The sequence below is a fragment of the Anopheles merus genome, chromosome 2R (assembly GCF_017562075.2).
Source record: "Anopheles merus strain MAF chromosome 2R, AmerM5.1, whole genome shotgun sequence".
Lineage (NCBI taxonomy): Eukaryota > Metazoa > Arthropoda > Insecta > Diptera > Culicidae > Anopheles > Anopheles merus.
This window is the reverse complement of record NC_054082.1, coordinates 58194435-58210841: the sequence shown is the minus strand read 5'-3', so window position 1 is coordinate 58210841 and position 16407 is coordinate 58194435. Positions and strand designations below refer to the sequence as shown.

Sequence of the window (16407 nt, the reverse complement as noted above, 5' to 3'; positions counted from 1 at the left end):
CACAGTAAACACGGCAATAAAAGGTCTTATGTGTTACCTACCACATTATTACAAATAATATTTGACCCGGTTTAGTAAGTAAATCTATTTTAAAGACCCAGTTAATCTGCCCCGGTTAATCCAGCTGATGTTGGCTAAAAGTTTATCCAGATAGTACGGCGATCTGTTGTACAGTATTTTTTGTTTCATCCTTTATATGAATAAATATTTAGGTTTTTATTCTAAAAACTTCGTGTACATATGTATTGTAAAATCTATCTGGCTAGAAGCCATTCTTGATCACGCAGATTTTGATATTATACCGATGGAAAAAAGTGATGCAGTTGACCATACATACACAGTTTAGACCAAGTAATACCTTAAAAAATAGTTAAAATATGAATCCTGCATTATAACGATAGGGGAAAAAATTAAAATATATAAATCGTTACAATGCAAATATTTGTCGGTATATTCATAAAAGTTCTATGTACAAATTCTAGCCGGCAGCTATAGGTAATTTTCAAAATCGTACATGCAAATCAAAATGTTAAATAAATTAACATTGGCTATTTATTACTTTATGTTGTTATTCAACTATTATTCAAATTTGACATTAAACATTGAAATTGTCAACATATGTTCTTACTATTTGCTTGTATCTTTATCGTGCACTTTCAAGCAACGATATTCATATATACCTTACACATACTTCCTTATATTTCTCTGTTTGGTATGATTCAGTTTCCCAAAAGACTATTTTTATAAACAAATCTTGATAAAAAATAGTTCACTACCAAGGTTGGTATCAGTGCTCCATCGGATGAAATTTTATCGTGCAGTCAAAAATATATATGTGGTATGACAGATTACGTCAAACGTGCGATTTCTTCGTATGACTGAATTCAATTTGTTTGATTATGTCAGATCGTCACATACGATTTTATCCATCAATGTAATCATGTATGTCATGAAAGAACAACCTCCAATATATGTATTACAATGGGTTCCCTATCAAATTCATCCATCGCATCAATCGCAATATCAATCGAAATAGCACTTGACTAATGTTTATTATTCAGAGAATAAAATGAGTTCTGGGTCAAATGACACATCATCGCCGTAAAGCTATAGTCAACCTCTTTCCGTTTTTGTGTAAATAAAAGAGCAAAAATGTGTATACCAGTGCTAAAAACATAAGCAAACCTGTTAAACCTGTGAAAACGTATTCGGTGTCAACATATTTTTCGTGAGCAACAAAATATGCAGCACACATTATTAAACACACTCAGTGCAATTTAATAACACAATCGCCGATTTCAATTGCACAACTGTCAAATTCAGGATGGGTTTTTCTTAACGAGTAGCTCCTGATTATGTTGTTGTACACAAAAATGCCTGTTATCGGAGTCAAGCGAACAAATGTCAAACAATATCACTCTAGACCAGTGGATCCTAAACTTTTTCACCAAACTCCCACTTATTAGGCATATTTTATGCTATGACCCATTCAGAAGCTGATTTGGGGTATCAGCTCTAAGCATTCAAATGAAGATTAAGCGGAAGGTAAGAGGAAAGGGGTGGCCAAATTCACCATCTTGGCATCCGCTAGGAATCCAAAACGATTTTGGGCCTGAACTTAGATCCATTAAGATAGTGAAACTGATTTTATATTGGTAACTCGAAACCCGTAGTTTTGCTCTATTTGCCTAGTGATTTCGTGTGAATTGTCTATGATGGGCAGTAGGAACATTTTTGGAAATAAACACTCATATTATTGCTTATTATTAATAAAACAAGCGTTCTTCAAGTTGTCTTTGTAAAGACAGTATTATTTAGAGACATAATGAAATCCATGCTTTGTCTCGGACTAAGTCGAAAGGGTGAACTTAATTGGAAGAATTCTTCTCTTCCGTAGCCCTTACACACCTAAGTGACATTTATTCTAAATTTTTAACCATGATCTGTTCAAATGATGCATGAAATACCAAACATTATGGATTTGTCTATGATAAACCGTGTTGAAAGTGTTCAAATTTCGTTTTGCGTGCGTATGACCTTCTTCGGTTCAATGATGATAGCGTCCAATTTGTTTAAAATTCGTTTGCTTTAATATTTAGCGAAAAACAAGGCAAATTTCGTGTGGCGTTGTTTTGTGAAAATGAGGTGTGTTTTTTGGTATAAAAAGACTATACGACCAGTAATAAGGATTGGAAACGTTATTTCCCAAAGAATAGAGAAAAAAGCAACCAAAAAGCCACATCGCAGTCAATTTTAAAGGGCTTCCGAACAGACATTTGTTCTTAATTTTTAACCATATTCTGCTCGAATAGTTCTCGAAATACCAAAAACTGTGGATTTATGCATGATAAACTATGATAAACGCGTCAAATTTTCGCTTGTGCGTGTGTATGACATTTTCCGTATGACAGTATGCTACAAATCGCACTGGTATAACAGTGCTCTCGGGGTGCTATAATTATAACTAAAACTAGGGGCGAAAAAACTGCCTAGGCCAGCAAGCTCTTTACAGGGTTTTCGAGGATTATATAGACATGTTCAGCGAGTTGTTGATTCGTTCGAGCATATAATTGACTCTTTCAGCGAGGTATAGAATTGTTCGGAAGTAGGCGTTGACATGTTCGGTTATACTGTAGAGCTGTCACTTTTGTACCCCTTGGACTGCAGCTTAGATCATTCTCATCAGAAAGTAAACAAACGGTTTTGAAAAAAATATGTTTGTTTCAACTAATTATTGTATTAAACAGCTTGGGGAATGATTATTTGCTACGTTTAGGATATTTAAGAATGAAAAATTAAACGCTGCGGCACAGGGTGTAAACAAAACAAATGACAGCACTACAGAATCGCTGAACATGTCAACGCCTGCTTCCGTACAATTCAATATCTTGCTGAAAGAGTCAATTATATGCTCGAACGAATCAACAACTCGCTGAACATGTCAATATAATCCTCGAAAACCCTGTAATGCAAGGGCTTTGAGACTGTGATCTTGTATGGCGTGCGATCCCTCGCACGCCCTCGCAAATCGCTGTCATCTGCTGGGCGGGAATGGTGTTATGGTTAAAAATTTAGAACAAATGCTACTTCTCAACCCAACCCAACCCAAGTGACATTTGCTCGAAATTGTTTTCCCATATCTGCTCGATTAGTACTCGATACTCGATGAAATTCTGGATTTGTGTGTGATAAAGTGTGTTGAAAGCGCCAAGATTTGGTCTGTTCGTAAATTAGACGTTCCTCTATCGATGGACGATGCCATCGAGCTCAGTTTTCATTCATAGCTATAAATGAAATAAATGAAATAATAGACTCTTTCAGCAAGATATTGAATTATTCGGAAGTATGCGTTGACATATTCAGCGATTCTGAAGTGTTGTCATTTGTTTTGTTTACACCCTGTGCCGCAGCGTTTAATTTTTCATTCTTAAATACCATAAAAGTAGCAAATAACCATTCCCCAAGCTGTTTAACATATAAATTAGTTGAATAAAGCATTTTTTTTCTAACACCGTTTATTTACCTCCTGATGAGAATGATGCAAGTTGCAGTCCAAGGGGTACAAAAGTGACAGCTCTACAGTATAAGCGAACATGTCAACGCCTACTTCCGAACAATTATATATATCGCTGAAAGAGTCTATTATATGCCTGAACAAATCTACAACTCGCTGAACATGTCTATATAATCCTCGAAAACCATGTAAGTATAAAATTGGTACTTTACCAGCTATAACGATAGGAAACATCATTTCCGTGTGAATCTAGAATAAAGTATTGGAAAAGCCGCATTATAGTTGATTTTCAAGAATTTTATCTACATTCCCGTAAAATGGTGCAGTTTAAAGAAAGTTTAAGTAAATTTGCTCGAATTCCCGGTTATTTGTGCTCAAAAATGTCAATTTTCGGGGTTTCGAGCTATTCAGCTTAAACTTCCCTTAAACTGCACCAAGGACTTTTAGAACAAGCCGTTTGAATTCAACTGTGGGGTGTATTTTTCGATGATTTCTTCTTTTTCCTTTGGGAAATAACGTTTCCAATTCTTATTACAGATTGTGTAGTCATTTTATACAAAAAACCATCGAATTTACACAAACGTACAAAATGTATCATCTTTTTTTGCCAAATATTCAAACAAATTAATCTAAAACGAATTGGACGCCATCATCATCCAATAAAATCAGGTCATTCACACGCACAAACGAAATTTTGACACTTTTTACCCGGTTTATCATACACAAATCCTTATATTTTAGTATCTCGAGCAACATTCGCGCAGATTATGGTTAAACATTTAGAACAAATGTCACTTGGGTCGTCACGGTACAAATTGAACAACAAGTCACACAAGTTGATAAGAATCTATCTTTAACATCCAATTGAAACTCTACCAGTTATGACACCGAATTCTACTATCGATATAAGCACTCCGACTGGTGGTGGTGGAAGCACGAGTGGCGGAACCAACGCAGTCAGTGCTGATTCAAGTTTAGCCTCCACAGATAGCATCGATGAGGAGGATGATGTACACGCCAAAGTTAAGAAAAAATCTGACGTAAGTATTTGTAAATGGAGAAAATTCAATAACCCACGATGAATCTTCTTCTTTTTTGTTTCTCTTCACCGGACAGGCGATAAAGAAAGAATCGGTTAGCTCAACTAAAGTTAGTAATAGCAATTCTTTCAAAAGCTACGATAACTCTTGATACCCAAAAGATAATGGGATGATATCAGGTCCCCCATCAGCAGCAATTCCTATTCCGCACAGTCCAGTTTCTTCTTCAGCCATTTCTCCGGCCAACAATATAAATAGCAACAATAACAACAGTAACAACAACAATAATCTTCAGTTATACTATAATCATCCCAATCATTCGTACGGAGTCATAAAGCATAAATGTCCACCTGCACCAGTCATTGGCCACGACATTGAAGAATCGCCTGCAACTATGGGACCTTCCGCCGGAGGAATTTATTTCAATAATAAGCAACAGGAATATTTTAGTAAAACGGAATGTGGGTTACACTATCAACCATCATATCAGCATTATCAGAAAACAGTCGTGCCCCCTGGAGCAATTTATATCAATACTCAACACATACTCAATGATAGCTGCCAGGGTGCACAGAAAATAGAATACAATCCCACTCAGAGTTTAAAGGGTTTTAGCACTAAGCCCTTAGTACAAGATAATTCCCAAAAGTTGCACCACCAACAACACATGCAAAATGATCCAACGTTCCAGTCACAGAATCAACCTTTTTATACCAGCTGCAATACAAGCCATAACGGCGCCGGCCAGTATGTTCCAAGTGGACAGCATTACTATTCGAATGATTATGATCCACAGCACGAGTTTGGTGGTGGGACAGGCTACTATGAACATACCAAGATGAGTTTAGTTGGACAAAATCACTACTACGACAGCATGGGTTCTTTTCAACACAATACTGTAGCTTCTAACAATAACATGGAGTATCAAAGCAATGCACCGTACGCTGGTATTGATGCTGCACTACCAGGTGGAATAGGCAATGAATCCTGTGAATCCTATGCCTTCCATCAATCGTCCCACCTAGCTAGTGCATATTATGAACAGCAACATCAACATCAACAGCACCAATCGCAGCAAAATCATCACCACCAGCACGCTTTTCAACATCACAGCATTCAGCAATTACAAGTTTTCCCTCATCAACAGCAAACGCATTCAAACCCTACCGGAGTATCTGGTGTGAATAACGCTACTGTAGCCAAGACAACAACCCATATCGAAAACCATCACGATATTACCACAGGCGAGCATTGCTCGTTCAACGGCTGTCCACCAGGTAGCAGCAGTAGTACAACTCAATCAAAAGCAGCCGCTATAGTTAGCATGGACAATTCCAATTCGTCTGATTTCAATTTTCTCAGCAATCTAGAGAATGATTTCGCTCCAGAATATTATCAACTTAGCTAATTGTTAATTTAAGTGTTTTCAATAGTCTCCTGATTTTAGTTCATTTATGCTAGAAATACACTTGCTTTGTCGAGGCATATTCACAGTTCTTCTTTTTCCACGTACAGCAACCCGTCAATTATGCTTGGTGCTTGACCGGGGGTTCCAGGTGTTGCTCAAATACGACTGATACATCCATTTGCTGCTTTGATTGTTCTCGATATTTGTTATTGTACTTATATATAGTTTATCTATTTTATTCACAAATAGGAAAGGCTGTGACACAGTACACCTATGATTTTGATAAGTTAGGAATACAATTTTTGTATCGTAATGTCGTAAAAATAATAATGTCTTTGATAGTTCTTGTCGATGCTGATTTGTAATTCATTTAACGACGAGGAAATTAATTTTTATTTTATTATCATTATATTTTTTAAACGGTTGAACCATTCTCTAAATGAAGTTAACATAATCTAAAACACAGTAAACACGGCAATAAAAGGTCTTATGTGTTACATACCACATTATTACAAATAATATTTGACCCGGTTTAGTAAGTAAATCTATTTTAAAGACCCAGTTAATCTGCCCCGGTTAATCCAGCTGATGTTGGCTAAAAGTTTATCCAGATAGTACGGCAATCTGTTGTACAGTATTTTTTCCTTTATATGAATAAATATTTAGGTTTTTATTCTAAAAACTTCGTGTACATATGTATTGTAAAATTTATGTGGCTAGAAGCCATTCTTGATCACGCGGATTTTGATATTGGGGCCCTTCACGATTGTAGTTAGTTTTTTGTATGGAGTTTGACAGTTGGAGGCTGAAATCATGTAAACACTCCATACAAAACCACACAAAAAACTAGCCTGCGATTTTCAGTCTAGATTATTCTAGCCTCAAAGCTAGAATTACATTCGAGTACCTGCTCGAAAACACTGTGTTGTTTACATTTACCCCAAGGTGCATCAAAGAGATGACGTGGTGGAATCTGGAATCAAAGTGTATGTAGTCCAGGTGGTCTCATAGCATGTTTTTCAAACCAAATTTGAATATCATTTTTTGACAGGATGGGTGAAAATTTTTGTTCAAACAAGCTTTCTGCAGGCTTTATGAATACTCAAAACACTCTTAAAATCTTCATTCAGAAACAGAAGCAATAAAAATCAGCCTTCTAAATTCATACACCTTGGGATAAGCCCACCTGTATATTATACCTACTTAGAATTTCAGCCTACGAACTTCAAACGGAAAGGACTCCGTACTAGTTTTGATATTACTAGTGGCCCGGTTACAGGGCTAGCCACATGTATTGGGGGCATATAAGAATTGCACTTCAATCAACCATTATGTCTTTGGATCTTTTGAATTTTTTTTTGCTTTGTGCTTATATTATTTTTAACATACATCTCATGTACCATGCATATAGTTATGATTTCTTAATTTTCTTTTATTTAATATTATATAATTTAAATTGTGGATGGAATACTTCTTGGAATAATTTTTTATTCATAAAAAATCACACTGTTGAGATAAATGTACTTTACCTGTCGGATTAGATATTCCAGGTAATCTGCAGTATTTCCAGGTTTTTCTTATCACCGAAACACGGAAATGTCGTATGCCGTATGACTCTCGCCGATGGACAGCAAAAAAAACGACCAAGACTTTTGAAAGTGTATTAGTAAAAAAACTGACTACACCGAACGCGTTCGAATGTGTCGTTCAGTGTTCGACGCCACACAGGCTAGCTGGTAATGAGTACCCGCAAAAACGTATAGCCTTCTTGCTCTTTCTTGCACCGTGCGAACGGGTTTGTCAAAGTTTGAAATGTGTTCTTTTGGTGTTGAATTAGTAACTACATAACTGTACTCATCGAACCCGTTCGAATTAGTCCAGCAGTATTCGATACGCGTTTTGTTGGTGTGGAAATCATGTATATACGACTGAATCCATCGAACGTGTTCAAACTGATCCATCAGTGTTTGATCTGTGTTGTGTTTTTGTGTTAATTGTGCCTATACAATTGAAAAGATCGAGCCCGTTCGAACGGATTCGTCATTGTATCGTATAAGTCATACCTATACAATTGAATCGAACAAGCCCGTTCGAACGGATTCGTCAGTGTTCGATACGTGCTCTGTTGGTGTGGAAGTTGCACCTATACAATTGAATCGAACGAGCCCGTTCGAACGAATTCTTCAGTGTTCGATACATGTTCTGTCGGTGTGAAAATCATACCTATACAACTGACTGTACAGCAACCGTTCGAAGGGGTTCATCAGTGTTCTTTTGGTGTGGAAATTGTACGTACACAACTAAACTGATTGTGCTCATCATTTTGACCCAGATTTACATAGATTATTAAATCTATAGAATCCTTGAGCGTGTATGATATTGTACACAAGGTATAAGTAAGATTTAAGAATATTGGTGACTTTTTTGCGCGTATTTTGTTCGTGCTAGTCTTTGCTCAGTTTTACACTGCCCGGTGTAAAAGATACAGATACTTGATAACACACGGATAATGCGAACGGAAAGGATAAGGCGTACGGAAAGGATGTACGGAAAGAAACAGAGTGCGGCGGCGCTTTTCTATTCTAACCGTACGACGAGACAGAAGTTTTTTTACTTGTTATCACCGTTAGTTAAGCTTTCGGCAATAAATATACCTGTAAAATTATCTGGGAAGTCGTCGCGTCATTTTGACTGTTGCTCAACGCAACATTGTAAAAAAACTTCTGGTCTAACCAGAGAAGTGTTAACCACTGGTAAATATTGTTTCAATCGAACTCTATTGTGAATTAAAATGTCACAACCGGCAAGTGTACCGCGTGAAGAGCAGAATCCCCGTAGTGAAATTGATGTGTCCGACTTTGTGACGGGTCGGTCACCCGACGGCGGCGAACAACGGGTAGACAGCTGCTTCGTAAACGAGTCTAACCCGCTTGCGAACTCTACAGCTACGTTGGAGGATTCACCGCATCTCCGTGCGCTCCGCAACGACCGCTCGACAGATGCGGCAATCAGTGTTCCTCAACCAGACGAGGTTATGTTTCACGCGTGTGTTCCACCAATAGCATCGAGTGCCCATCAAACGAGCGTTGTATGTCCTGCAAATCATAACATGCCTGTGAATTCTAACGCTACGTTGGAGGAGTCTCCACATTTCCACGTGCCCCACATCGACCGCCCGACTGATGCAGCGATCAGTGTTTCTCAACCGGACGAGGTTAGGATTCACGCGCGTGTTTCAAACACAGTTTTGAGTGCCCATCAAATGAGCGTTCTAAGAGCTGCAAGTGCTTGCACGACGTGCACAAATCATCCGGAAAATGTGGCGTCAAGTGTTACCCGACCGGGTGATGTGAACCCCTTGGAGCCACCTGCGTTGAACGCAACCATTCGAAATGACAAAGCAGTCAGTGCTCGTCAACCCGGCTTAACGTGGCTTGCTCAACAACACGCACCACTAACAACGAATAGCGCTTCTCAACCTGGCGAGATGAGCTTAATTAACTTACGTGTGCCGCCTGCAAATTACAATACCTCTGGGACTTGTGAGGTTAATATGTTACCGGAGGCAAATGCTAATTCAACAATGGAAGCCAGGCTACACAACCCGTATTTGCCACACGCATACCGTCCGGAACAAGTAGCACGGCCAGTTGAGGTTAGGTTCCAGGAGCCACGTGTAATGCATGCGACTTATCCGGATGGGTTTACATCGAATACCGCTCAGCATAATGAGCCAATGTACTCGTGCTCACGAGCTCCTTGTGGCGGCTATCAGCATCAAACGGCGTCGGGAAGTAATGTTTACGGGTCAAACCGCCGGGCATCCTGAACAACATCTGCAATCGACGCAACAAGGGTATCAGGCAGCATCGAGCACTCTTCTGCCCGACGGCATTAATCCGAGAAACAGTGCACATCGAGTACCAACACATCTTCGGGTCCCTTGTGCAGCAGCTACTCTTCGGACGGACGTTACGTTGAATGCTGATCCTCGTGCACAGGCCTACACTCGGAACGCGTGCACAAGTAATGGAGCGTTAAACGCTCAGCGACCGAGTGAGTATCCTATGTATCCAAACCTAAGTGCGCGTGGCGCATATGAATCGCGTTTATTTTTAGATCAGCGTGATGTGCATTTGGATCGTTCGGCGAGTAATCTACCGAACGAGCTGCGACGAATCGATGAAAGATGCGAACAGTTTCGAATTGAACAGAGACTGTTGCTGGAGGAACAGTGCGAGCGTTTTCGGCAAGAAGAAAGGCGTCGTTTTCTTCAAACGCATCACCCGAAGCCCGTTTCGGGCTCGCAGAGTGATACCCGGCTCGACAAGGAACATATGCATCCATGGCACGGCTTCAGTGGTCAACAAGTCATTAATCAAAGCCAGGTGTCTGCGCACCACTGCACCAGCCGGGAATTGCCTAGCTTCTCCGGAAACCCTAAAGAGTGGTCAGTATTCATCGCCAGCTATGACTATTCGAACGGTATGTGCAGTGATGAGGAGAATATGTTCCGGCTTCAACGGTGTTTAAAGGGCAAGGCATTTGACGCTGTCGAGAGTTGTCTCTATCACCCATCGAGTGTTCCTGAAGCCATCGAGATACTTCGTGAACGCTATGGACGTCCAGCGCTCATAGTTAAGGCTCTCATGAGCAAGATTCGTGCGATGCCAGCTCCGAGGGCGAACGATTTCGAATCGCTTGCAGATTATGGATACGCAGTGCGGACCCTGTGCGCAGCAATGGGTGCTTCTGGACTGGTGGAGTATCTCAATGGCGACGCTTTACTAGATGAGATAGTGGGTAAACTACCTGCTAACGTGAAACTAACTTGGTTTTACCAGTGTGAAGCCTTAGGAGAACCAACCCTGAGCCAGTTTAATGAGTGGATGAAGAAACTTACCAAGGCAGCCTGCAAGGGAGTTGAACCTGGTCACAACATGCCAAATACAAATTATCGTAACAGCTACGAAGGACACCAGAAAAGCAGTACCGATCGTCTGAATAACCGCAAGTATGAACAATGTAACGCTCATTTAACAAATAATGATTCCAAAGAAGCGGGTGAAGGTGAGACCTTTACAGAAAATTGTCGAGGATGTGAAGGGAACTGTCCGAAGCTAGAGAAGTGTGCAAACTTTTTGAAGATGTCCGTCAACTCAAGGTGGAATCTGATAAAATCCCACCGAATCTGCCGTATCTGCCTTTTGCAACATACTCATCACTGCCATGTGAAAACATTTTGCGGAATCAATCGATGCTCGAGACGCCACAACTCGCTTCTACACTGGACACCGCAGACTACAGCAACACCATTAAGCAAGGTAATTAATCGCCCTAACTATCTTATCACACGCCCTAATTCACAAAACCAAGAAGAAATTCAGACGTCACGAGACGAGATAGATCATCCTGTATCACGTCAAGCAGAAACCTGTAATACTCACTCAGGCTCGCACGAAGTCGTACTATTTAGGTACGTTCCCGTGGTTCTCCATGGCAGAGGGAAAACTATAGAAGTGATTGCCTTCTTTGATGATGGTTCATCAGGGACTTTCTTAGAACATGAACAGTTCAAAGAACTAGGGCTCGATGGTACCCCACAACCACTTTGTCTATCGTGGACGGGAAACCAAAGTAGGTTTGAAGATGAGTCAATCAAGGCAGCGATCGGGGTTTCACGGGACTTAAACTCAACAATTTATTCGATGAATAACGTACATACGGTGAAAAGTCTTGGACTACGAGAGCAATCACTTAATCCATCCAAGATGGGTTTTAGATACAAATATCTGAAAGGACTCCCTATTTCACCGTACACAAACGCGGTGCCCCGTATTTTGATCGGCATGGATAACTCACATTTAACGCGATCACTTTCAACGGTTGAGGGAAATAAAAACGAACCAGCAGCATCCAAAACTCGCCTCGGCTGGGTTGTGTATGGACCAAGCTGTGCAGGTGCAGCATCAATTGCCACTAGCAGAAATGGTCCGGAGTATATAAATGTCCACGTTTGCTCATGTTATGGCGACCTGGATAAGACTCTTAAAAATTACTTTGCACTGGACTCGCTCGGAATATACCACTCATCTAAACATGTTAGATCAACTGAGGAAGAGCGTGCTTTAAAAACTCTCCAGAAAACTGTTTACCTACGAGACACTCGCTTTGAAACTGGCCTTCTATGGAAGTATGATGATATTAACCTACCAGAAAGTAAAAATATGGCTTTAAAACGGCATACCTGTCTGGTGAAAAAGTTGAGGCGAAACCCAGAACTAGCCACTGCAATGACGACAAAATTTCGAGAGTACGTACAAAAGGGCTATTTGAGGAAGCTAACTGCCGACGAGACCTTAGAGAGGCATCCAAATGATTGGTATTTACCAATTTTCCCTGTGGTGAACCCTAATAAACCGGGAAAAATACGTATCGTATTCGACGCTGCTGCAAAGTCAAACGGGATGAGCCTAAACTCGTTCCTTGTCTCAGGCCCTGACTTGTTAGTTAATCTGCAAACCATATTGTACAAATTTCGTGAATTCAAGGTTGGAATTTGCGGCGATATTCAGGAAATGTTTTTTCAAGTACAAATGAAGCAACAGGACCAGCGCAGCCAGATAATATTCTGGAACGATGGTGAACCTGACGACCCTCCGCAACAGTACGTTCTAACAGTAATGAGCTTTGGTGCGGTGTGCTCCCCCAGCACAGCTCACTATGTTAAAAATTTAAATGCTGAGCGATTCGAGCACCAATATCCCAGAGCAGTGGAATGTATTAAGAATGAGCACTATGTTGACGATATGCTCGCGAGCGTTGAAACCGATGAAGAAGCCATCAGATTGACCAGAGAGGTACATTTCATACACTCACAAGGAGGATTTAATATAAGAAACTGGGTGACTAATTCTTACAACGTGAAGAATGCATTACTAAAGGGCGATTTTGTAAACAAACTCGTCTCAATAGGAACCGAGGCAACCACAGAGAAGGTTCTAGGAATGTGGTGGAACACCGCAAAGGATACATTCGTCTTCAACATCTCAACCCGGCAAGACTTTACGTCCTTGATTGAAAAGAAAACCCCTACAAAAAGAGAAGTTCTCAAGGTCCTCATGTCGATATACGACCCACTTGGATTGATAGGTAATTTTCTTATGTATCTAAAGGTCCTTCTGCAAGAAATCTGGCGTGAAGGGAGTTCCTGGGATGAAGTAATATCAACAAAATTAGCTGAGAAGTGGCAGTACTGGCTATCGGTTCTTCCTGTAGTACAAGACATAAGTATCCCAAGATGTTATCGGTCATCCACCTCAGTTAGTAGTAGCAACGAAATTGAGCTTCATGTGTTTTGTGATGCTAGCGAAACAGGCATGGCAGCGGTGGCGTATCTTCGCTTTGAAGAAAATGGGATTATTGAATGTTCCTTAGTCGGATCTAAAACTCGTGTTGCACCACTAAAATATCTCTCAATTCCCCGATTAGAGCTACAAGCAGCAGTGATCGCTGCCCGTTTAGCAAATGTTATACGAGGCTCCCATCGTATTAACATAAAAGAACAGTTTATCTGGACGGACTCACGCAATGTTATGAGTTGGATAAAGTCCGACCATCGACGCTACAGTCGATTTGTAGCATTCAGAGTCAGTGAGATTCTGGAAACAACAGATTTAAGAGATTGGAATTGGATTGCAACAAAAATAAATGTTGCTGATGACGGGACGAAGTGGCAGCGTTCACCAGACCTCAGTCCTACCAGCCGTTGGTTTAGGGGTCCAGAATTCCTTTGGAATCCGAAAGAATTATGGCCTTTTGAAAATAAACCAGTAGGTGAAACGTTGGAAGAAATACGACATCAATTGCAATATCACTCTCAGAGTGTAACCCTCATAAATTTTCACCGGTTTTCGCGTTGGGAACGGCTTCTTAGAGCCATGGCATATGTTCGGAGATTTTGTGAAAATCTTAAAAGAAAGGCACGCCGAATATCAAGGGATACTGGTCCACTCACCCAAACCGAACTTATTGCAGCTGAGAATTCCGTGATACGTCAAATTCAGCTAGAAGCATTCCATGAATACATACGTCTTCTCGAAAAATCGGAAGTAAATAAGCATCATAAGTCCATTTTAGCGAAAACAAGTCCATTGTACAAGCTTAACCCGACATTGGACGAGAACCGGATAGTAAGAATGCAGGGAAGAATCGATCAGTGTACATGGGTTGGTGAAGATACCAAGAAACCGATCATCTTACCGAGACGACATTATGCAGTAAAACTACTGTTGGATAGTTTCCATCGAAGGTATCGTCATCATAACCACAGCACGGCTATAAATGAGCTGAGATCACGTTTTTATATCTCCCATCTATTGGCTGAATACAGCCGTATTCGCCATGAATGCCAACACTGCAAGATTCGGAAAGCGCAACCAGAACCACCGCCGATGGGTAATCTTCCGCGTGCTAGATTAGCCGCCTGTCAACGCCCTTTTTCCTACGCGGGTGTAGACTATTTTGGGCCAATAAGCGTAACAGTAGGACGTCACGCAGAGAAGCGTTGGGGAGTTCTTTTTACGTGTATGACCACACGAGGTATACACATCGAAGTTGCACACAGCTTAACTACATCATCTTGTATTCTAGCTGTGCGACGGTTCATCGCGCGAAGGGGTACACCGCTCGAGATTATAAGTGACAGGGGAACGAACTTTATTGGAGCATCACGGGAATTACAACAAGCTATGAAAGATGTAAACGAAAATGAGCTTATGACGGAGTTCAACAGTACACAAACCAAGTGGGTGTTCAATCCTCCCGCAGCGCCACATTTTGGAGGTTGCTGGGAACGATTGATACAATCGGTAAAGAAAGTACTCGCCGCATACGATCTCCCAAGAAGGCCATCCGATGAAATTCTACATAGCACATTAACAGAAATAGAAATGATTATCAATTCTAGGCCTTTGACACACATCCCTGTCGACAGTGAAATGGACGCCCCATTGACGCCAAACCACTTTCTTCTTGGAAGCCCCGACGGGTCTAAACCTCCTATCTACTTTGACGACACACCCCGCATGCTACGAAACACGTGGAAGACAGCACAGCTTTACGCAGATATATTCTGGAAGAAATGGATCGCCGAGTATCTTCCATCACTCACTCGGAGGAGTAAGTGGTTTCATCCGTGCCGCCCAATTAAAGAAGGAGATTTAGTAGTGATCGTAGATAATACGCTCCCCCGAAATAGCTGGCCAAAGGGGCGCGTGATTCAAACCACTAAAGCAAAGGACGGACAAGTAAGGCAAGCTGTAGTGCAAACCGCGAACGGATTATTAGAACGACCCGCCGTTAAAATTGCGATCTTGGATATCGAACCGAGAGAAAGGACAGACAAGACAGACGTGGAACCAAAAGAGTAGGATAGGGACAGCAACGACACCGGAACAGCCATAGGGAAAGTGAATTCGACAATTCACTGGAGGGGAGAATGTTGCGACGAGTCTGGCAACTGTTCGACGTTATAATAATAACGCGTATTGGTGACTGCCCGGTGTAAAAGATACAGATACTTGATAACACACGGATAATGCGAACGGAAAGGATAAGGCGTACGGAAAGGATGTACGGAAAGAAACAGAGTGCGGCGGCGCTTTTCTATTCTAACCGTACGACGAGACAGAAGTTTTTTTACTTGTTATCACCGTTAGTTAAGCTTTCGGCAATAAATATACCTGTAAAATTATCTGGGAAGTCGTCGCGTCATTTTGACTGTTGCTCAACGCAACAGCTATTGAACAACGAATTAGTCCCAGACGTAAAGACTTTGATATCTTTGCTAGTTGAAAACACAGAAGAAAAACTTAATATGTGTAGAGACAACCATCAAATTTGGAAAGCAATGTTCCTAAATCCACGTGTGATTGTGGTATTTCAGAATGAACCCGATAAACTAAAAAACATATGATTTGATACTAACGGATATGCTTCCCCTCATCTTGCTGACAAGAAAATCGTATGGAATATCCAACATCGTACATTTTAGCAATGGAAAACTTTTGCCTACCAGGTAGTTCGGTGCCTTGTGAGAGAGTTTTCTCAAAAACAGGCACGATATTTTCAGTAAAACGAACAAGAATACTGCCTAAAAAACTACATGAATTAGTTTTCTTACAACACAATTCATAATACATTCATTTAATTTCTTCTCTTAGTAACAGTCAAGGTTTAGTTGAACTTTTTTTTAAAGTTAAAATTTTTTTTTCGAGTCAATAATTGTCAAACATAATGAACTATGAAATACTTTCAAACACTACTAAATGAATGATAAATTTTTTCAGGTAAACTCTTTGATATCAACTAGTATGTAAATATATTGTAAAATTAGAAATAAGACAACGCGTTTGTTAGTTAAACATCTTGGTTGCTTTTTGTTT

At 40.5% G+C, this 16407-nt stretch overlaps 1 protein-coding gene across 1 annotated transcript; it reads left to right on the top strand.

The window, feature by feature from the left end:
* The first annotated feature begins 4480 nt into the window (after positions 1-4480).
* On the top strand, positions 4481-6576 carry LOC121603303 (homeotic protein proboscipedia-like). Its single transcript, XM_041931976.1, has 2 exons — positions 4481-4554; positions 4631-6576. Exon 2 carries the CDS (start codon positions 4724-4726, stop codon positions 5960-5962), a length of 1239 nt encoding a protein of 412 aa, XP_041787910.1. The 5' UTR covers positions 4481-4554; positions 4631-4723; the 3' UTR covers positions 5963-6576.
* Positions 6577-16407: the final 9831 nt, after the last annotated feature.